This window comes from Ambystoma mexicanum, chromosome 1p (genome assembly GCF_040938575.1).
Source record: "Ambystoma mexicanum isolate Mex_15411 chromosome 1p, UKY_AmexF1_1, whole genome shotgun sequence".
Classification (NCBI taxonomy): Eukaryota; Metazoa; Chordata; class Amphibia; order Caudata; family Ambystomatidae; genus Ambystoma; species Ambystoma mexicanum.
The window spans coordinates 805,309,204-805,333,449 of record NC_090921.1 but is presented as its reverse complement, the minus strand read 5'-3'; the positions used below and the strand labels follow the sequence as shown (position 1 = coordinate 805,333,449).

At 42.1% G+C, this 24,246-nt stretch overlaps 1 protein-coding gene across 1 annotated transcript in view; it reads left to right on the top strand.

Moving 5' to 3' along the window:
- The window catches only part of LOC138513341 (uncharacterized), a 46,085-nt gene extending 36,848 nt beyond the window's left edge, over nucleotides 1-9,237 (top strand). The window contains exons 4-6 of the mRNA XM_069628142.1: nucleotides 3,240-3,353; nucleotides 4,290-4,342; nucleotides 6,677-9,237. Coding sequence (XP_069484243.1) covers nucleotides 3,240-3,353; nucleotides 4,290-4,342; nucleotides 6,677-6,769 — 260 coding nt within the window. The 3' untranslated portion in view covers nucleotides 6,770-9,237. The remainder of the gene's footprint in view (nucleotides 1-3,239; nucleotides 3,354-4,289; nucleotides 4,343-6,676) is intronic.
- Nucleotides 9,238-24,246: the final 15,009 nt, after the last annotated feature.

Genomic DNA, 24,246 nt, shown 5'->3' with positions numbered 1-24,246 from the left:
TAACTGTGTTGCCTTTGTCCATAATGTTAATACAAAATGTCATGCTACCATTAGAAACCATGCCCAGACACTCATCCTGTTGCCATTGCCCATAAAACCAGTACAACATGCCATACTACTGCAAGAAAAGATGTCCATACTGGCTGCAACATGCAGAGTAGTACACCCATATTAGAACTCTCATCAAGTTGGTTTTTCCCATAATGCCAGTAAAAAATGCAAGGCAAAACTAAGAAACATGTCCATTGTGGCTGCACCATGAGGCCAGTATACCCATGTACGAAAACTCATATTGTTTGCTTTGCCCATAATACCAGTAAAATATGACATGCCACTGTAAGATAATGGGCCTCTTACAAGTCCGGCGGTAGCCGTGCCGGAAAAACCATCAAGCTGCCGCCGGACCCGTAATACCATTCCACCTCTGTGATTGCCGGAATCACCGGGGCATTACAACCCTGGTGACCCGGTAATTCCGGAGGCGGAATTCTGTAAATCCCTATTCCCATGGAGTCCCAGAGGACTCCATGGGGATGGGGACCATGGAAACACCAGTTCCGTCAATGACAGAGCTGGTGTTTCCATGTCTGCCTACAGGCGGGTGGTGTTAATCGCGCCAGGTCAGACCTGGCGGGAGTGACACCTCCCGCCTGCAGGACTCTGAATCAGCCAGTCCGGAAACAACGGTGGCGGCATATTTACTGCCACCATTGTTTCCGGACCGGCAGGGTCGTAATGAGGCCCATTATCTCCATACTGCCTTTACGAATGTCCGTCCTGCAACCGTCACATGAGAACAGTCATCATGTTGAATTTGTCCATAATGCTAGTAGAAATGCCATGCCCACTGTAAGACAACATGTCCATGTAGTCTGCATCAATATATGCTCTCACACCCCCATGTTGGCTTGGCTCATAATTTCATTAAACTTTTATGCCACTGTAAGCAAACATGTCCAAGCTGGCAGCCACTGCACAAATGTAGACTCCCCAAGCAGAGGCTCGTTCCCTGGCGCAGCACTTATGATGGCACGCACACACATTCATAAAGACACCCATGAAACATACATACAGTCTCATTCACTGCAAACTGCTCCCTCATACACACTGACAAAAAACAGCATATACACTGCTACCTCATTTGCCCACTGACCCATACACTACAACATAAACACTGATTGTACTCTCATTCACATGCCGCTCACATTCACAAGCGCACTTACGCAGACTCATACCCTTGCATGCACATATACATACATACACTTACACATAAAATGTATAAGTGTATGTATGCATATCCATACATACATGCACTTACATTGACTCAAACCCTCACATGCACAAATACATACTGTGGTAAATCAAACATAGGAGACAGACACAAAGACATGTTCTCAACTGATTTAGTTTTATTAAAGAAAACAAATGACTCACCTATCCCTACAACTATGATGGTGGATTTCCCAAGCTCAAAGAAAAAAATAAAGTTGTACTTGTCAGGAAGTCTTACCAAAAGAAAATAATTCCTCTGTTCACAACCTATTCTACCCTGGATTCTGACCTTACCACTAATATAAAAGGGAAACATAGCGTGGGGAAAAGGCTATCCCTTAAATTTTCGTTTCTGAATCGCACCCAAAAGTGTTCTTGGTTTTCTCTCAGGCTATGGGCCAGCGGGTGCAACTCAAAAAGAAATAGCCTATAGTCGGGTTCTCGTTCTGGTAGAGTTTGCCCAAGGTCAAAATCCCAAAGTTCTTATCAGTTCAAAGGAGTTCAAATTCCAAGTCTGTCCAAGGTCGCTCCATGTGTGCTCCTTGTTGGAGGCCAGAGGCTCTGTAGTCTTCCTCTTTCCTTGGTGACGCTTGATCCTGGGCCCCACCCAAAGGTCTCTATATACTCCTCCAAACAGTCTGTCAGGTTGTTCAGTTGATATTTTAGGTTTGTTCAATGTCTCTTTATTGTTTCTCTCTTCTGTTGATAACAGTCTCTGTTTATGGTGGACGGTATTTTAATGAATGGTAATGTTTTACCCCAGCTTGGGTTGTTAGGTGTTTCAGCCCCACATTGGGTGTATCGAATCATAGCCCAGTTTGGGCTACCTGGCTTCACAGCCCATCTGACCTTATTGATTTTCTCACCCCCTCATGGGTGGTCTTGATTCTTAGCCCGGCATGGACTTGGTGACTCTTCGGCCATTTGGTGACTGTCCCTGGTCTCATCCCCTCATGGGATGTCTTAACATTCATTGCCTCGGGCTACATGACTTTCTAGCCAGTCTCGAGCTCTCAATAGTGTAACCCCCTTGTGGGATATTCTGGTGCTCAGCCCCTCCTGGGCTATGTGGCTTCTCAGCTGTTCCCCAGCTGTTCTTGAGATCTCCATAATTTAACCTCCTTGTGGAGTATTTTGGTGCTATTGATGAAGGTAAGGTCAAATGGCAGGACATTACAAAGAGCAGGGCCAATATTTGACAGAAAAGGGCCCGCACATCTGTTTAGTTAAATCTCGCCGAGGTCCAATGATTACCACACATAGATCAGAGTTCATGTTTATTGATGTCAATTCACATGGTTGTAGAGCTTGCTTTTTCCTAAACTGCTTCAGGGGTCTCGTAGAGGCTGTTATGTTCATAATGCCAATATCAACAGGCAGTTAGTAGAGTGATGGCTAACACGTTTAAAATGGCGCCTGGGTTTAGTACATGTTCTGTATCATATTAATTTGAATCAATGGTATCCACTTGATCATCTCTAAATGAAAACCACTATGCACAGATTAGCAGAAATCAATTCTCGCGAGAATCACAGCTCTTATGAGAATTCTTTTTTAGGTTGACCAAAATAATGTAATGATTTTAGCCAACTTGCATTGATAACTGTACACTTTCTTGAACAGAAACACGTGTGGATAAAATATGAGATGTGGGTCAAAAGGCACGGCCAGGTTGTACCCTTACCTGACAGACACCAGTGCAACATTCAATTGAGTGGCCCAAAGAGAGCTATGATGGAGCCATGGAGGCATGGAGGGATGCAGGATTTGGACACCATCATTTGTGTTTTACAGATTATTCATGGTGCCAGTATTTCTGTTTGCAAAGCAGGTATATATGCGAGTTGGTAATAATGGGTTTGGGGCGGTTATGAACCAGAATAAGACGAGGAGTGTGCATAAGTGCGTACCTGTATGTTTGCATTCATGCCTATTTATGTAATATTTCTTCTATGTCCTCTCCCTAGCTTTCCCATCTGGTGATGTCACGCGCTGTGCGGCTCCCGTTGTGGCTGGGGTCCTTCTACTGTTGCTGACCTTGTCATTGACCCTGTATAGGGTGTACCGGCGCTCTGATAAAGGTACTGCATCTCAGATGAGGGAAATGGCGGGAAACTCTCAGCAATGGGTTCGGAAATGCATCCTCTCACAGAACAATTCAGATGCAAAACAAAATCAATACATTTTCGGGACTCCTTGTTTTTTTAAATTAAGTGTATGATTTTTGTAACGTGGTTTTCTCACCATTACACTGGAATGTAATGGCAATTATTCCTCGGGGATCACTATTATTCTCAGCATGTCAACTCCGTCAAACTGAAATCTGGCATGAGAAACACATCTTCTCTGAAAATATTTGAGAAATGCCTGTCTTCATATGCCAAAGATGAGGTTAAAGAGCCACTGTTTTTAGATATTGGCATCGGTCTGGCATTCACTTTGGCCGCATGGGTGCAAAAACAGTTAAAAGTTCTATGGCCGCTCCTTCTGCTCCGTTGTTATCGGTGCCGACGCTTCCGTGACCGGTCTGCTTACTGTGGCCACGCGTGTCCAGCAGGGTCAGACCTGTCGGGCACAGCGGCTCCGGCAGGCAAACTCCTAGTTTGCAAGTCTGTAAAAAAGGGTCCTGCTGAGTTTACCGGAACACTTGTTTCCAGACCGGCATGCTTATAATGAGGCCCATATGTCCCTAATGTCCCCATATACAGTCTTGCCTTTTGGCTCCTCGCTCTTTTGGCTCCTCGCTCTTTGTAGTTTGTTAACCTTTTTGATGTCCTGTGTAAAGTAGGCTGCCTGGTTAATGTTCTATTTCTATGTACAGTTTCACCATCACTGCAAGAAAACAAAATAGGAACATGGAATTTACATTCTTGCCTTTGCTAAGTGTATCAGTGCTGTGCATTTATCTTAAAGGTTCCCATTCATTTAGAATTGTCTCAGGTGGGAAATATATCAGGTGCAGAGATGGAATCTTTGAGAGGGCATCTATCATTAAGACATACGTTTATTTGTTTCAGGAACCCGGCAAAGTCTTTCTGTGGCGACGGCAACACATACAGGCAGCACCCAGGTAAGAGCTAAATTCCCAAGCAGACTTTCCACAAAATGGCCTTTTGCCCTGCACGTTTGCACTATACCGTGCAAATGATGAAGATTTAGTGGCAGTGACCTGTCTATACTACCTGGCTACTCCTGAGTGCAAACGTACCAGGTCCCCACCGTCAAATTACATTTTGATATAAAATGGGCTCCAAGCTGGATCCTCTCTCCCTTATATTTCCATCCATTATCAGCAGTGTGTGGTCTGACAGCAGATTAGCACTGATATCTGAAGACATATTCCTTTGAATGGCTGACTATATTATGGGTGTTTTATAATGTGCCTCGTTTCATGTATGCTGGTGCGGAAATAACATCCCGTAATAACGTTTAAGGGCACGTTTCTGCACCGGCCAACTACATGTTTGGTGGTGGGGTGGCCAAATTTACCTGCATCTCCACCACCGAAAAATGTCCCCATGGAGTCCAGTGGGACTCCATGGAATGGGGAGTACCAGCACTTACCGCCACTAACAATCTGCCGGTAAATCTGGCATATCAAGAGGCAGTATTACTGTCCGGTGGTATCCCGACAGGTTTCCCCGGTGGGATACCACCAGACTTGTAATGAGGCCCAATGTTCCAGCATTAGAACAAAAAGACTTCAGAGTATGAACAAGTGAACATGCCATATGTAGTCAGGTTCCGAGAACATTTCTAGGTCTATGGTTAGCTTAAGGGTGCAGGCATGGCAGAAAATGTCATTTTAGGAACTTGTAGAGTGAAGAAACGTTTTGTAGGATTCCCCTACCTATGCAATATTATTAGTATGTGGGTGGAATGACGTGAAACCCCAGCTGAATCTTACGTTTTAGGAGCAGATGGCAACAAAGGACAATCTAGAGGTAGGTTGGCATGATCAGTAGGTGAATCTGAGAGTCTCGAGTTGGATTCTGTGATGTATGCAGGGTCATAGGAGAGGTTTGGGCTGAAATGGCATGAGCGAGCTAAACCATAGAGCATTTTGGTACGAGAGCATTGAACAAGCTCCAAACTGCTGTGCTAGTTGAAAGTCTGAGATACAGTTAATTGCTTTAATTCAATGACTTAAGAGCTCATGGCACAAGGACAGAATCCCTTCCTTGAAAGTTTAAGAGGGAGGCGCTTCAATACAGAACTTTTATTTCTTGTTTTTTTTAAGGGCTGTATGCAATATATTGGTAAATATCCATCACATATTAAGGCTGGCATAGAACTCATACATGACACCCACATGTGCTTAATGGTATTTAATGTGTATTCTATCGGTATCTTCACATAATGCACATTATCTGTGTTGTTAATCTATGCTGCCAACATTCAATGGGCCACATTACTAGTATGGTGGCCCTCCAAACATGGGGACTAACATGACTGTGCCATCACTGGTAATCCCATGGACAGTCCATGGGGCCGAATGGCGGTAATGGAAAGCATACTTGGCAGTAAATTGGCTGAGGAATTGCCTATTTATTTCTATATCTATTATTTAATATTAATTATTTAATATTTAATTATTTGTTTGAAGTAGATAGTTTCCACTAGTGCGCTGAGGGAGTTTGCTGTAGTTTTGTTTTCTCTTTCAAATCAGATGTTGCACTCTCCCAGAACAATCATGTTATCATGGTAAGTGGCGAGGCTGGCAATGGCGTCAGTGAGATTTGCTGCAAGGTTCGGGTTGTAGGATGGCGGCCTGTAGATCACGGGGAACAGTAGATTGGCTTGGTTGTTGAGCTTGATGTTGATTAGGAGTGATTTGCAATCTTCTAAGTCATTTGATGGGAGTGGGATGACACAGGTGTCTTTGTGGGCTATTGCGATTCCTACTGCTCTATGGTTTTGTCTGTTAAAATGTATTAGTTTGAAGTTGCTTGGTACTACTTTGTGGGTGATTGTTTTGTAATTGTCTGATAGCCACGTTTCTGTGACCCAGGCATATCTCACAATTCGCCCTAGTCTTGAAGATCCTTACATGTATATATAGGAACTGGCCAACTCAAATTTATCCCACAGACCTCCGTGATATCAAACTCAAGAGTGTGGCGCCATCTCACTCCAAAACAGTGTTCTTCTAAATTAACTTCAGGAGGTGAGGGAGTTGAGTAACCATCATTGTATATAGTAGATGTGCACTAATTAGGCTATTATTGTATTGTTTGAACTTTTTGCTAAGAATCCATTGGGCCTCATTACAAGTTGGCCAGTGTTGGGGTGGAGGACTTACCTCGATCTAAGAGCTGTATGCCATGATACCGGCAAACCTATAATGACTCTCATTGTTCAGTTGCTGCTTTACAAAATAACATGCAATAACTTATGCACACAGGGTGAGATCACCTACGCACACCTCGATTTTAACACCAAGAAGCTTAAGAGAAAGACGAAGCAGAAGAGGGAGACCGGCGGCCGGAAAATATGACTCGACAACTGCATAGTTTCGGTGCTGGATCACAAATATGACGTCATAAACCGTCTGAATCTTAGGCTTTCCCATAACTTTAGTCTTGGCACTGTTTTGTGTTTTGTTGCTAAGCACTGAATACATTGGTCAGATCAAGATCTATGAAGCAAGGGACATCAGTATGAATACAGGACAGATATGTCTTTACCATTATGTCTGAATAATATAATATAAGGCAAACACACAAGAACGTTATGTGCTCTGAACATCATTTCAGAAATACAATTTGTGATATTTAGCCAGATATTTTTTTAACACTGTTGTGAATGATGACTCGCATTGTTTTTTAAATTCGTATCATGTACTAGAATTGTATTAAAATTTCTGTGTTGATTGTTGAACGGTCTCCCACATTGTTACTGATCGGTTACTTCCATTACATCACCAATGGGGGGTCGGATTGTTCCCAGTCAGTGGGCTTCAGGGTGCACTTTCATCTTGGAAATTCACTGCTCATTGAAAAAGTGGTACTATCAAAAAAAGGTTGTCAGGTCTCCAAGCCCCAGGTGTGTCTTCCAATAAGCGGCTGAAGAATTCCCAATGCAGTGAAGAAGTTCAGATATATTTTACTAATGGTATTGCTCCTCCCTCATCCGATCAATGAAAGGCACTTGTTTCTAGTTTAAAGGTGCAACGTCTGGATATTCATCGACATTAATATGTTGGTCTCATGGGATAGATAAATAAAGGCATGCATCGGCATGCATGTAACATGATGGAGAAGGGAGAACAAGCCTGAGAAGAACAGTATTCTTGGGAGAATCTTCTTTCTCCATTGTTTCTGACCTGAGTCCTATTGCAGTCATTGCTATTTTGAGCAGGATGCATTGATGCAGTGACGGACATATAATGATTAATTGATCTGAATGAGGCATTATGTACTAACAGAGTGGGGTGCCCCTGATGGTGATGGCTCGCCTCCTAAGTTTAGGGCCTGAGCGAATAGAGGGTCAATTCATGTGGACAGAGGTGACGTTACTGTCAGGGTCAGCCTGTCCCGGAGGTGATTAACAACATTAGCACCTTCTACACAATGCCTGGGTACTGTCGTCTATTTTTAATTAAGACAACTACAAAAAATAACCAGAAGTCACTTAAATGATCACCTGAATTCCATTTGCTGTGTTGATGGTGACACACCACGTAACACAGAAAACAGATTTCAGCGAATCGTAGCAGCATCTCACTGACTTCTGGTGAACTTGCTATTAAATGTTTGTAATTAAAAGGTTTCTGCATCTCCAGAGCCAAGGGGCAGCGAGTACTCAGGGGGGGGAAATGAATGGCAGGAAGGGGGGTGCAAAAAAGGGCCTGGCAGCAATGGGCAGGGTCATACAGTACTTGGTGAATAAAGCCTGAGTTCCAAGAATTCTGATTGGCTGGACACCCGTTCCTGGGGCTAATGCAAAGTAACCTTATGTAAAGTGGTGTTATATAGCACCCTTCTGCCAAGAATTATGGCCTCACTGACATGGCTCTGTAAGAAAAGGGGACAGTGTGTGTTATTTGGATAGCGGGAAGTCAGATGCGGAAACCTGTGGTTTTGATAGATGAAGGTAGGAAGTGCCTGTTACCTTTGTGCTGATATGAAATTCTCTATGTAGTTTGTGGTTGATACCGACTGGTCAGGTTAGCCGTATGGGCAGCCTCTGGATTGTGGAGTGCAGAAAGTGACAAAATGGTTGTTGATAGAAGATGGATAGGGTCTGAGTCTACTCAGTACACTAGACCTGATTGGTCATCTGAAGAAGTGCGGGAAGTGTAAGAATTCAATATTTTAGTAGTGAGGAGTTAGATGAGAGATGAAGGGGCTGGAGAGGGGATTGGGTTTAGGGTGTTGTCACCTCTTGGCTCTTGTATCTAGATTTCCGTGGCAGTGGTGGTGACAGTGGCTATGATCTGCGGATCAAGAGTGAAGGTGTGGTTCCAAGATTCCTTACTGTGGGCAATGAGATTGGGCACTGGCACATTCTGTGAGGCCAAGGGATTGTGGCGGAGTTCGAACCTATAGGATTACAGAGCATCAGTTCTATTTTGCTAGGGTTGACCTTAAGTCTGTATGCTAAACTAAACTAGTCTACACATAGTTATTGTTGTTGGGGAAACACTTTTAGTCTTATAGTTTTCCAGCTGTTGCATGTGGAAGACCTTTAGTATCTGACAAAATTAGGTTGCTTCAAACAAGGTATTGGACTCTGGCCAAAATTCAGATATTCATATACAACCACCCATATTTATGTTCTTCTCTTAATGTTGAAAATGGGTGTGTGTAAACTTCTGAGTCATATCACAAATCACTTTAGTTCATGAATTCAAATTTTACCCATTTAAGTCGTATTGCTGGATGGTGACTATTTGTTATTTTCTGGCTCATAGCTTCAATCATATAAATTATGCAAAAGTAAATAAACGGAATACAAGAAACACGGGAATGTGTCAGATCATTTGTATTGCTTTGATTGTTTTACTATTGTTCTAACGTGTTCATAAACAACTGTTTGCTTTTTTAAGGTCACTAGAATACTTGACCAACTATTTGTTAATCGTCCAAATATTAATATGTGTAATTCTGTGCACCGCAATGGAGGAGGTGATCTTATTAGGAAACTTGTCCTATTTGTTGTTGGAGACATTGTGCAAGTGATGTACCTGTGGAATAATGTAGTTTTTGTTTTGCCTGCTAAAACATAATACAAAACATTAGTAACCTATTTAAATGAGAGGAGTTAATGAGTTAATTTGAATCGGGTAAATACTATGTCAAATGTCAGCATCGAAAGGATAGAGACTGAATCAAAGGAACTGTTAGCTCTAAAATTGAAATTTCCCAAGACGATGCTGCTAATCTTTAACCTATATCTACGTACTCACAGTAATGGTAACATATCAAAGGTCCTGAGAGAAGTGGAGGATATAATCAGTAATTATGATGCCAACGACTCTAAGACATTACCCACACAGAAAACTGTGCTAGGTGATTTTAACACACAGATAGAGCCTCTTACTAGCCTTATTACCCACCTGAATGAAGCAGATGCCATCTGGGGCATACCCAAATTGGATTTTCCCCCTCACAAAAGTAGTTATCACAAAGCAAAGAAGATAGCGCCTCCATTTTCATATTGGGCATGCAAGCCTCCAACTGACGACTCTGCAGAGACACCCAGCTGCATCAACTTTCATAGGAGAGCTACAGTTAAGCCATATCGACCGTAAAATTTGAAAGTGACCAGCTAGGAAGATGGAATATCACTTGAGGTAATTCACCACCATTCAGAGAGTGATCATGATCCCATATGTTTGAATCTCGCCAGGGGTCCTTTCCTAGACTCAGCTGTCAGAACCGAGCCCTACTCATTGGACATAGCTCTCACGAGTCATAGGAAGAGAATCCAATGGGCAGATTTCAACTATGATAGCATGCTCCAAGGATCTTTCAGTTAGTCCTCCCAATACTCAAATCCACCATAGCTTCAGAAAGTAGCACCCCTTGAGTCCATGGAATTTTTTATTACACTTTGGTAGCGGCATTAACACCCGTAGACACTAAACGCTCTGCTGTAATTCAAAGAAAAGTGCCATAGCGCAATGAGTGGTATGATGCAGAATGTCGATCAGCTAACAGGAACCTGCTGAGACATCTCAAAACTAATAGATCCTCTGAGCAGATTTCAGCTTTAAGACAAACATATTAGGAATTGTTGAATAGAAACAAAAAAGCAGCAGAAGAAGCTAGAGAAACAGTATGAGGCAGACAAGTGTTCCGGCGCTAAGAGTGCCAACGCTGTACTTATGATGGGTCTCTAATAGCATGTTTGTTTGCCGGCGCTATTACAGCCGGCCCTATTACAGCCGGCTGTATTGGCGCCTGCTGTAATAGTGCCGCCAGGATTTGCAGTCGTTATCCGGTGGAGCAGTATTGGCAGCGCTAATACTGTTTCCGCTGGATTTAAGGGCTACCGCCCAACTCGTGATGACCCCCCAGGTCTTTTGTCCTATTTCAAAGCTTTTGACCTTAGAGGTGAATGGACATGCTATACATGTACCGCCTAGATGGTGGCATGTTATTTCTCGTAGGTCCCATAGTGTACTTCTTGTTTCCCTCTTCTTCATCCTTACATGAGTTAGTTGCTCCTTCAGATTCTTCGATCTCTTCGGTGTCATCCATTGCGTTGCTTCTTGTGGCATGTTGGTCTGTATAACTGGCCCTTATTTATTATTTACAGACCTTATTTTGCTGGAGTCTGTACAGAAAGTGGTGACACAGGTAAGTATGTTATTGTCAGTTGCTATGTTTCTTGGTGTTAAAAGACTTTCTCTGGGTGTGAACCTGGCTCAGATCAGTATGCCAAAAGACGTTTTCACATATAGATGAAGTGTGTCTCCAGTGGCCCCAAAGAGTACAACTTGCATGTTAAAATTAGCTAAAAACTCAGTAAATAGGTAGAAGTTCTTTCTCCAAGATGGTCCCCTAGCACGTGATCAAGACATGAATACACCAGCTATTCATTATGAGCCAAGTAGAGATGAGCTGCTGAACTCCATAGCACACACGCAGGCACAAGATGATGCACAAGGTCAAATACAAAGGAACAGATAGGGCACATGGCCTGGGAATGATGAGGAGCACTTTTAATTGGAATTGCAGACCATGTACTTATCTCTGCTCCTATCCTGTGTGTCTCCCATATTTTGACATCCCGTCAGTGTATGCAAGGTTGGCGAGTAAGGTGCCAACCAATAAAACCCCTATTGCCGGACCACCCAAGATGAATAATGTCAGCCAAGTAGGGGTTGATGTCATGTTGTAGTGAAACTATTATCTATGATGGGCTGGGCTTAGGAAGCGTCATCAGAGAGGTATAACCCATTGAGGAAATTAACACTTATGTAATCCAAATATGCCTTACAATATTAACCAATCCTAACCGTTCATACGTTTTTGTAACTGATATCATTTTATAACATATTGTTTATGTGTTTTTAATATAAAATTAGCTCTCACTCATTGTAATTCGAGAGCTATTTGTTTGCTGTGCCAGCCGTTATTCTGTGTTTTGAACAAAGCTGGGTTTTTCCATGTATTTTGAGTACTCCATTATTAGGTATTTTATTTTATGCTAGTGTGGCAAATGGGGCCCCTCTCTACATTTTGTAGCAGAGGATGGGTCCCGAGGAGTTTTACAGACTATTGAGAATTCCTTGCCGTCCCCCTTGGTCAGTGAGGGTGTCTTGTGGAGAATGGGGTAATGCGAACCTGAGAAGAGAGATCGGCAGGTCCTCATTGACGATAAGTCCTGCCCGGTCTCTCAGTCAGCACCATTGGCGCAGAGGGTGGAGCGGGCAGATAGGGGAGACTCGATGCCGAAGACCCTCAGGGGATACGTGGAGGTGAGTATGAACTGTGCATGGCAAAACAGATAGTGTATAAGAAGCAGACTGACACAATTCCCCTTATTGCATAAAGGCAGAGGATGAACACAACTATAAACTGGCCACAGACAGACAAAGATAACTTGATATATAAATTATCATCACTTACAGTGGGCTCAGGAAAGTGTATTTATGAGTTAGAAAGGGAAACAGCGGGCATGACGTTAGCAGTGGGGGACATGATAAGCTTGAACACTGCCATATTGGCCGAGCAATCAGAAGACATTTGGAAATGGGCAGGGTACATTGGGGTGACAGCCCAAAATATGATGGGGCACCGTTTAACAATTGTTGAGCAAACGTTTGGAGGGCAATTAGAATACACTTTCGAGACACATCAATCATGAGCATGATAATGACATGAAAAATGGGACCAGATGAGGACCCATGCTGCTTACATACAAGACATACAAGAGAAATGGTGTTTAGAAACAAGTGAACTTTGGGCCAAAAATGTTACTACTTTTTTATCACATCTTATGTGAGGGACTCCCAAAGAAGTACAAAGGAAATTAATGAGAATAGTGGGGATTGAGGCAAAACCATGGCCGTAGAGACATTTGACCATTTTTCATCATTGTCATTTAAACCAAGAGAGAGACAGGAAGAAGGTTGAGGAAAGAAAGACAAAAGTGAAAAAGCTGCTACAAAAGGAATTGCAAAGTTGGCAGTAGAAGGAGCAGTATTAACAAATGTTGGGGAGAACAACAATGTGAAGGGAACACAATAAATGGAGCCAGGTTTGAATGGAAATTTTGAGGGAAGAGGAGAACATCATTTTTTAAAATTTTTGATATAGCTGGATAATATCCAACCTTTCAACATAAAACTAATTCATAAAACAAGTTACAAAACAATTACAGTTTAAATTTACAATAAGAATTAAAACCATTTGGTATAACAATGACGTATCATACAGAAAATAACAGAATTATGTCAACAGGGGGCGTTACCTCCAACCCAACAATACGTCTCCTAGAAATATTGCCAATTAGATTGTAAGTATTGTGAGCATAATCTATGACAAACTGTTTCCCTTTCCATTGGATTTTTTTTGCCTATTCTTGGGCAACAGCCTTTAAGTTTAAACTGAGCAGATACTTTACAATTGCATAGATGACGGATTTCCTATTTGCATGGAACAGACAATCACACAAGAATTGCAGTGTTGTATTCCTATGATCTTCAAAATACCATTCAAAATATAAAATTCTACGAGAGCTTAATTCATGACAAGACATTAACAAATGCCTCAAATTTCTTGATGGCAGAATTGACACAAAATTTCAGTCATCAGTACTTTTTTTCATCTGCATAATATGTCTTTTTGTGGGCCATAAATTCAGTCTGAAGCGCAATGCACAGTGCTGAGGATTCGGAGATTGTAGCAAATATGCAGCTGTTATCACATATTTTTTTAAGGTGAGCGGATTTTGAGATTTTCATACATTGCTCCCTCATTCTTATCCAATCGTGTTCCCACAATTTCTTTTTTGACTTCTCTGGGTTAGTTGACAAAAGAGTCATGGATATGTCTGCATAGTGCAAGATTTTCAGTTCTTCAGATCTCCATACACTAGGGAATTTATCCTTAGATGCTTGTAGGTAGGTGGACAATATCAAACATACCCCATTATTAACTTCATTTAGAAGACATGTCTGATATAATGCACAAGTGAAATCAGGCCTAATTCATAGCTAAGTATGGAAATGCTTTCTGACAATGGCAAATGGAATACTTTTTTTTTCCAGTACCGACATTCAATCTTAGTCCAATAAGAATATGGTTTCCACTTTTTTGTTTCCGCTCCATAGAGCAAAATAAGGGTCACCTTCTGCTTGTAATAGGTAATTATTGGACTGATCGAAAACATTTACAGTTTTTGATGTCAATAATTTTGGTTTGGAAGATGGCCATCAATAGTTTGTTTTTTATCCTGTCACCATAAGGTTTGTCATTTAGATGATAAGTAACAATCACTCACAGATATGTATACTGTGATACCATTTGTATTTTATTACTCTGGAGATGCCAAGTATTATGGATTGCTCATTGCTTGATGGATCCGAATTGAATTATCTGAGTTTTAGTTGTATTGATCGAAATGCAGTTAGACTGAGCATATTTGTCTAGAGCTATTAGCATCGAACACAAACCTTTGGGGGGTTTCGAGAGCAAGATCATATCATCCACGTAAAATAACCATTTTATTGGAGATCCTTGTAAACGCAGTGAGTCAGTTATGAGGTTTTTAAAGTGCACAACAATGTCAGCAATGAAAAAAATTAAATAATGCTGAAGCCAATAGACACCCTTGTTTAAGCCCGCTACTAGTCGGTACTGGATCAGATAAGAGCCTGTTGTGGTCCAAACGGACTTGTATACTAGTTTCTGTGTGTTGTTCATATATCCACTTGAGGATCTGCCATGGACAAGCAGAGGCCATTAACTTTCTAAAAAGCATTTCTCTAGGCACGGAGTCAAAGGACGTACAGAAGTCTATAAATGCTGCATAAATGGGCTGTTTGACTTGTTTAGCATGTTCCAAAATCGCTGTCAATGTAGTCAAATTGATCGCCGTGCCCAGGCCTGGGATAAAACCCGTTTGAAATGGGTCCCTGAGTCCATAACCAGTTAACCATTTGTTAAATTCATTCAAGATGAGACGTGAAAAGATTTTTCCAGGGCAGTCTAACAAAGCGATGGGGCAATATGATTTCGGATCGGACCAGGAGCCTTTTTTAAAAATGGGCAAGATGATGGATTTCTTCCAAGATAATGGAATGGTACCAGATTTCATGATATGCAAATAAATATTGTATAAGATTGCGGCCCAAATCTGCGGATTCTGTTTTATCATTGAATTATGTAAGCCATCAGGACCACAGGATCGAGATTGACTCAGTTTTGAAATATAATGTACAATATTCTCTTTATCAAAGGAGAAGTTATGATTACACTTTAAGACATCAAAGTTCATTTGCAACTGCGGAAAGTGCGTCCGATAGACATCATCATAATAGTCTCACCATGCGATCTCAGAGATGGAATTGGATTGAACTGCTGTCTGGGTCTTATGAACGGCTATATTCAATAGGGCCCAGATGCAAGCTAATGATTTGGCGAAAATTGGGGTTAGCATCTGATTGCCATCATTTTGATATTGTACATCTCGTCGTCCCCACAGCCAGTTCTTGTAAACTGATTTGAGATGTTTTATTTGAGTTGTTCTTGTGACTAACAATTCATTCTTTAAATTTCAAATCTTTTGTTTTAGTTGTGATTTCTTGTGTTTTAAAATAGGGTCAAAGGCATGTAGAGACTTATGACTATATTGTTCATCGGGTAAATAAAAGGGTAGACCTGCACTCAAGTCCCTGATCCTTTAGGTAATTATACAGATGTCCAAAATTGGATCAGTAGAATGGGATGAAACTAACTAAATTTCAATACATATCAAATTTTATTCAGTAAACTCATGACAAGGAAAATTCATCTTAATATCATAATAATCGATAAAAGAGCAGTCAATTCTAAGTTATCACATCAAACAGTGACCCAATCCATAATATCAGGTGTCGTTGTGTATCTGATGCCAAAATTGACCAGATATCTCTCACAGAAATGCATCGACACATGTTTCGGTCGGAGACCTTCTTCAGGATGTAGGGCTTGGAGTAAATGCTCCGTCCTATTCTCAACGTGTGTGGGCCAGTAGTAAATCACCAAATTCCAATTTAAGGGAAGGTGAACGGGACAGCGGAAAATAATAGTCCCGCATTGACTGTTTGCTATGTCTGTGTTGGTGTTGAGTGAGTGAACACGGTACCAGCTGTGTAAATTTTCCCATGAAGAGGGCTGCACGTTTTCCATTCAAGCCTCGTGAATGGCCCAGTGACCAATACACATTGGGAAGATCCGGCGAATATTACGCGGACCCTGGGGGGGTCACTTGGTGGTCGCATCCTTTGAAAGATTTCCAAGCTGCACCTTGGGTGCCTGTACAGCATACACACTGATGCCAGTGGAGGGTTAATTTCCGATGTCCCGTTCACCTTCCCTTAAATTGGAATTTGGTGATTTACTACTGGCCCACACACGTTGAGAATAGGGCGGAGCATTTACTCCAAGCCCTACGTCCTGAAGAAGGTCTCCGACCGAAAACATGTGTCGACGCTTTTCTGTGAGAGATATCTGGTCAAATTTGGCATCAGATACACAACGACACCTGATATGGACTGGGTCACTGTTTGATGTGATAACTGAAAATATTTGTTGTAACAATATTTCCAATGCTTATTGATGTATTAAACACTTGAGTGTTTTTATATATGAATGTCTGAATGAGTCCTGTATGTGGTTATGATTGATTGTATGAATTGACTGCTCTTTTATCGATTTTTATGATATTAAGATGAATTTTCCTTGTCATTAGTTTACTGAATAAAATGTGATATGTATTGAAATTTAGTTAGTGTCATCCCATTCTACTGATCCAATTTTGGATATCTGCATATTGTCCATCGGACATCACTTTCTGCTTAAAGATTTGCATTGCATATACATAACATCCTTGCTCACTTTTATTAGAATTTCGGTGGGCCCCAGTAACCGCTCTGTGATAGATCGCTAATTTGTTGGGGTTCTATTTAATGCGATTGCCTGCATTATTCACAATGGTGGCCACTGAGTAATAATGTGAGATTTTAGGCACCAGTTGCAATGGCCATGACCATGTGAGAAGCAACTGACCATGATCACTTAGATTATTTGCCTTGATGACTAATTAATGTACTATTTCAAAGAATTTAACATCACTGTAGATATAGTTTATAGTAGCATGTTGTGACCCTCTACGCCAGGTACTTTGAGATGGGATGTCACCTTGGACAGAACCATTTAAGATGAAAACATTTCTGTCTGCCATTAGGTTATATAAGTATACTGATACTGCTCGATTTTGACTACCTGAATATATTCAGTAGGGGATTTGAACGAGGTGACATAGACGTTTTTTGCCTTTTTGGTCACAATAAGTAACCCGGCCATTGGGCGACCCCGTGGGTTGGCTATGGCCGGTACTGTAGCTATGTCAAATGCGTCCCAGATGGGGTCAAAGGTGAGCCAGGTTTCCTGGAACACAATGATGTCATGATAGCATAGATCATTAGCCTTTGTGTTGATAAAATGCCTATGGCCTCTTGTGTTCCAGGACAATAGTGTCACATTATTTTGGTGCTTGGATTGTTATTGTCTTGAGTCTCTCACACCCATCATAGATTTTTGAGAGATTCTGGAATCTGAATTTAAATTCTGTCGTGTCATACCGGAGTGTCCATATATTTTTGGCTTTGCCATTGGTAAATCGGTTCTGTTCCTTTGGTATTGAGACTGATCTTTCATAATTATAAAGCGCATCTTATAGAGCAATTCTCTCGCAAACCATAACGTGTTAAGTATCACCCCTGAGCAAATATATAACCTTGCTTCTGATAGATCCTCATCGTCCATAAATTCCACCAGATCAATGTCAGACATGCTTAAGTCCTCCAAACTTGGAATGTCTAGACATATATTCAAAATGCTTGTTCTATTTAAGTCAAATTTCGTATACAGATATTCACGGCACTTTAATATTAGACAATGATGATTGACAAAGTTTTGGTGAAAACAACCCGAATTCAATGAGGATGTAGCTTTGAATTCGGTGGGATCATGTTTTGAAGGAGATGCATTTTCATGGTTGCGAGAGGAGCTGTTTCAGATGATTTTGCTGGTTGAGACATTAATCTATTAGTTACATTTGGTCCACTCAAGATGGGTTTGTATGACGGGACAAGAGGAGGCAACATATTAGTCGTACGATTTCCATTCAGTTTATCTTGAGATTGATGAATATATTCAGCAACAGTGCTTTTTATTTCATCTGTCATTTGGTCGATAGTAGGGAATGATGGATTTGTTGGTGGAATGAAGGCCATGCGATCCTGGGGCAACATTTTCACCTGGTTCTGACCGGGATCATTAGATTCGATCATGTAGGACAAGGCAACAAGATCATCAAGTGGCTTATGGATTAGTTGATTCACAGTCATTGATGGAGCATCTCCATTTACCTGAGCATCTATCGCATTTTGCCCTAGATTTTCGGTACTAAGCACCATCTCTTTGACTTTGGCTTTTGAAGGGGTTGATAGAATTTTTACGAAACGTCTTGTTTTAGATTTCTGTTTTCCAGCAGGCAAGGTCTTGGTGATTACTATTTTGCGTTTTGAAGCTGGACCTGTGTTATTTTTTGTTGTATTACTATATGGGCCTTTTAGTTTATTGAACATGTCAAAGGGATTATTTGTGAGTGATGAATGCTCTTTATCATGATTTAGGGGCTGGTCTGAAAATGTTCTAGTGTCCTTTTTTGGAGATGGCATTTGAACTTGATTAATAGTGTGTTCTTCTAAGAATGTCATTGGCGCTAAAGGTTTCTCTGATGTATTATCGCCTAATGCCGGTTGATTTAGAGACACTTGCGCCAAGTATGAGGTGGAGCTGTCACAATTAAGAACCATATGTTTTTCTTTTAATCTTGTCTCACCTTTATATGCAGGTGCTTTTTGCTCGTTACTGTTGCCATCGAGAGACCCATTAGCTGTTTCTTGAAAGTGTTTTATCACAGGATCTATTAGATGTTGTTGTGTCTTATAAGCGGTTTGAGTATTCACACTATCCTTTAATAGTTTAGATAATAATTCAGCTTGGCAAGACACTTTCTGGTCCAGTGATTCATAAAGCTTAGCAATGGAGAGTAGTGCAATGTTCACTGCACTTAGTGTGTTATTAAGGGCCAGCGCTTCTGGAAAAGAGAAGCGTTGAGATTGATGATCACAAATGAAAAACTGACGATTAGAGGCCAGTTCGTTGAATTGAGAGCGCTGCGGTCTCTGGGCTATAAAAGATGGTGAGTTGGCTAAAGATGGATTCAGTGACTTATCAAACATAGTTGGAGATTTAGAAAGGTTATGCTGGGACAAATTAGTAACACCATTCGACTGGCTGACTTCTGTCGGGGATTAATTTATGACTTTAAAATCATCTGTGTCGTCATCTAACTGTATTAGGTCGCCCGTATTAGAACAAATATACAATATGTCCTGTGAATTATGGGGCGAGTTATTATCAGTGTTCATGAAGTCAAGGGCCTCATCATCCACTTCACCAGCTACGGTCAAGTCATTACAGCCGTCTCTCAATTTTTTCTAAGCTTGTATTGTGCAGATTGGCACTAGGGTAGGTGGTATATTTTTACTTAGTGATTGTATTTGAGGAAAAATGCAAACTGATGGTGTTGATTGAATTTCGTCACTTTTACATGCAGAATTGAGCGCCAAATCTGTAATTTCTATGTGCTCTGATAGAGTGTGATCAGCTCTAGCAGGAGGTACCGAAAGTACCGAGTCCTCAGGCCTTATTATCACATTATTCAAAGGAGGACGATTTAGACCGAGTGCCCGAGATGTTTGGAACACCGCTGGAATTGATTTGTGTCCAGATAAGAGTGCTTTAGGTCCTTTTTGTAAAAAGACTGAATATCTATTGACAAAGAAAGTGAACGCTGAAGCACTTTTATGGCACGTTTTTTTGTGGCGGCGGGTAAGACCGCCGATGTTGTTGTAACATTGGATTTAGAATTAGAATTGGATTTCAGAGAATACATGAACTCAGAGAAAAAATACCGTCTTCCACCACGACCAAGAGCGAGTCCTCCGCCTCCCGCTGGCTTGCTAGACAGCGAGACAGCAATTCATTTGGCAATCCACTTGCCAAATGCATGCGCGCAAATGCGCGAGGAACAAGGCTTAACTAGGCTGCTGGGAAAGGAGGTGGGCTCACTGTGTAACCAAGATAGGGAAAAAAACCAAAATGAATGCACGGCACTTCGCTCGCTATGCTCGCTCGCGTTCCTCACAGGATTCGAGCTGCTACAATGTTTGTACAACGTTCATACCAGTCCAATAGTAACAGTCCATGTATCCGTGAGAAAGCAAAGTCTGCAGGGTGAACCAGACAGCGGGCCATGGCGAGACAGAAATTCACTTGGCAATCCACTTGGGTGAAGGGTTTGCACCAAGAGGAAGAGGGTTTAGAATCCAAGTACCACAGAAAGGGAGGGTTAATGGAGGACAGCCACGATTTGGGGGATTTGGAGCAAAGTGCCATCATGCGGAAAAGTAAGACACATTGCGCGGAGGAATGCGACAAACCTGGCAGCAATTTAGCCAAAGCAGGGGGGGCAGCATATCCAAATGCACGCGCGCAAATGCGTGAGGAACAAGGCTTAATTAGGCTGCTGGGAAAGGAGGTGGGGCTCACTGTGTAACCAAGATAGAGAAAAAAACAGAATGAATGCACGGACGCTTCGCTCGCTACGCTCGCTTGCGTACATCACAGGATTCGAGCTGCTACAATGTTTGGACAACGTTCATACCAGTCCAATAGTAACAGTCCATGTATCCGTGAGAAAGCAAAGTCTGCAGGGTGCACCAGACAGCGGGCCACAGCAAGAGAGCAATTCACTTGGCAATCCACTTGCCAAATTTGCACATGCAAATGCGCGAGGAACTAGGCTTAACCAGGCTGCTGGGAAAGGACTCAGGGCTCACTCAGTCCAATAGTTACAGTCCACGTGTCCGTGAGAAAGCAAAGTCTGCAGGGTCCTGCAGACAGCAGGCCACAGCAAGACAGCAATTCACTTGGCAATCCATTTGGGTGAAGGGTTTGCACCAAGAGGAACAGGGTTTGGATTCCAAATACCACAGAAAGTAGGGGTCAATGGAGGACAGCCACAATTTGGGGGATTTGGAGCAAAGTGCCATCATGCGGAAAAGTAAGACACATTGCGCGGAGGAATGCGACAAACCTGGCAGCAATTCAGCCAAAGCGGGGAGAGGGGGGTAGCATATCCACTGCAATATAGTGCTACACAGCAAGATTACAATTCCCAAGATTACACACAGTATCAACCAACTAAGAGACAGATGCCACAAATACCGCAAACACAGCAGACAGTCCCACCCCAAGCACAGTATCCACAACAGGTGGTAAAACATCAGAAGCTGCAAGCACACATACAGCCACAAATACCATAAAATACAATAGCACAATGGGAAACAAACATGCTATGGTATGGTATGGTAAGGTTTATTTGTAAAGAGCCTATACACAAGGCAACTGTTTCAAAGTGCTCAAGGAGAGAGGGAACAAGGGAAAAAACAACAGTAATTCAGAGCCCTTGAATTTCTGAATCATACAAGTCTGCACAGGCAGAGTAGTGCATATGATACAATTAACAGTGACGATAACAGCAAATAGGTCTGATGACGATTCTGCAGTTTTTCCAAGTGCATTGAAGCTCAACCATGCAAGGAGGGGAGACAAGGAAGATAGATAGCCAATCTTCAGGCATGGTATTTTCAGATTGTGCAAGTGCACAGACGCTGCAGGAGAGGGGAGGGGGGAGAACAAGTGCAGGGGGCTTCCAAGTACACCCAGTCAGTCAGTAACTGCAGTAAGTGCTGAGTGATGCCACTCTAATGGGTCATTGACCGAGTGCAGTAGCGGCAAGTGCAGGCCCGTTGGCAGTGGGAGAGGACAGGTGATGGTGCCAGGGACTTGTGAGACTCTGAGGTACACCCGGTGGCCAGTCAGCAAGCTTTGTGGAAAATTATTGAGAGAGGGATTGAGCGGAGAGAGAGAGGTTAGCAGAGTAGGTAGAGAGAGAGGAGGAGGAGAAGAGGAATGTCTTAAGAAGTTCCGGAACTTAAGGAGATCAGGCTCAAAACGAAAGGCGGCAGGGAGGCTATTCCAGAGGGAGGCCCCTTCTGAGGATAAAGATCTCCCTCCAAATCTCTGCTTGGAGAACCAGCTTACATGCAGAAGGTTGGAGGTAGATGAACTGATGGCTTAGGAAGGACAGTATTTAGGTAGGCATCATTACAGATAGGAAGGAGGTCCCAGGCCCCAGAAAGCCTTGTGAACAATACAGAGGGTCTTGAACTTGATCCTCGCAGCCACAGGGAACTAGTGGAGGGATTTCAGCACCGGAGAGATGCAGTCCCTGGAATTGAGGCCAAGGATAAGTCTTGCTATTCTGTTCTGGATGAGTTGTAGAGGGTGCAAAGCAGAGGAAGGGAGGTTGAGAAAGAGGATGTTGCAGTACTCCAGCCTTGAGAGAACCAGTGCTCTGGAGACAGGGAGCCACAGGGGGAAGGTGAGAAAAGGAAGAGTACCTTTGAGGAGACGCAGATGGTAGTTGGAGTTTTAAGCACCACCATCAGCACCTAATGTAGGGGGTGTGATAGTGGGAGGGAATCCCTTTACACAGATCCACAATAGGACAGCCCAGAGAGTGACTTAATGGGCCCAATTATATCAATTACCCCAGACACACAAGAGGGATTGAGGGTGGGGTGACCATAGGTAACAAGACTTTTCCCTTTTTGGTTGACACTGGGGTGATGAGATCCTGTGTTAGAGAGGGAACATTTTTAATGTCAGGAATATCAATGGGTGCACACAGATTCTCTGGGGCTATGATAATGGTTAATTTTACAGATAACTTGCCCATAACAATAGGAGAAGATGAGATGCCTATTCCAGTATTGTATTCTCGAATAACACCAGTAAACATATTAGGGAGAGACTTGATGAGCAAGCTAAACATGACGATCTCCTTCACTGAAGAGGGGATATTATGTTCAACACCAGGCATTCATTATATGAACACACAAGAATTTGTGAGAGCATTTTATGGCCAGAAAGCAAAAAGAAGGGTGCCACTAAACCCAGAGGTTTTCCTTTGTGGAGTGCAAGTGGTATTGGCATGGCTTCCACGGATACAGGACAAACTGTTGAGATTACCCACAGTATTTCTGTTTAGACCAGAGGTACCCACGGATGTGGTAGAAGGGAAAATTATTGCAATTGAATTAGAAGCAGCGATAGTGAGAGAGGACAGTGTGATATTGTATTAAGTTGATGGCAAAGGATTAACCTTCTGCAAAGTAATAGCGCTTGACTCGCACACAGACTTTCTTACTTTACTGATGACTAACTGTTTGAAGAGGATTATTCAGATGACGAGGTGATGTTTAACATCTGTATTACCTATCAGCTCCAAATAGAATACAGAGAGTTTCCCCAAACAAAATTGCTGGTGAGAAAATGACCATCATTGATGCAGGAAGATTTGGCAAAGGAGCCGAGTTCATTGAGGGCTAGCAGTTCATATGATGTTAGCATATGAAAAGGAGTAGGAGCGGTCAAGTTAACATTGTCAAAAAGTTGCCTTTTACCATGAGTAAAACAGTATTCCATGTCCAAAGAAGCTGACGAGGGTATCTATGAAACTATTACCACCATAATGAAACATGGTAAACATGGTATATTAGTGCCTTCACAATCGCCATGTAATGCGGCAGTGTACCCAGAAAAAAAGGGAGATTTATACAAAATGTACACCCTTTGAACAATATTGTTGAGGCAGAATTTCCATTACAGCAAATTCAGCCACAATATGATGTAACATACAGCCTAAAGACCACTTTTTTTTACAGTGATTGACTTGAAAAATGCTTTTTTCTCCATCCCCCGGCATTAAGACACACAAAATGTGAGCGTGTTTACATATCGGCGAATCAGATTGCAAAACAGTCGTCTCCCACAGGGATGCTGTGAGTCCCCCAGTGTTTTCAGTAGGGTGCTGCAGATTCACCTGGGGAATGTACAAACTGACAGCATGGTCAGACAGTATGTATCTGACTTGCTAATTTGCAGTGCCACAGAGGAACAGTGCAGGAAGGAACTATTGACAGTATTAGCTGAAGAAGGGTGCAAAGTGGACAAGGGGAAATTGCAATATTGCCAGGAAGAAGTATTATATCTAGGACACATAATATCAAAAGAGGGGAGGAAGTTGACAACTGAAAGAGCAGATGCTATTACCAGA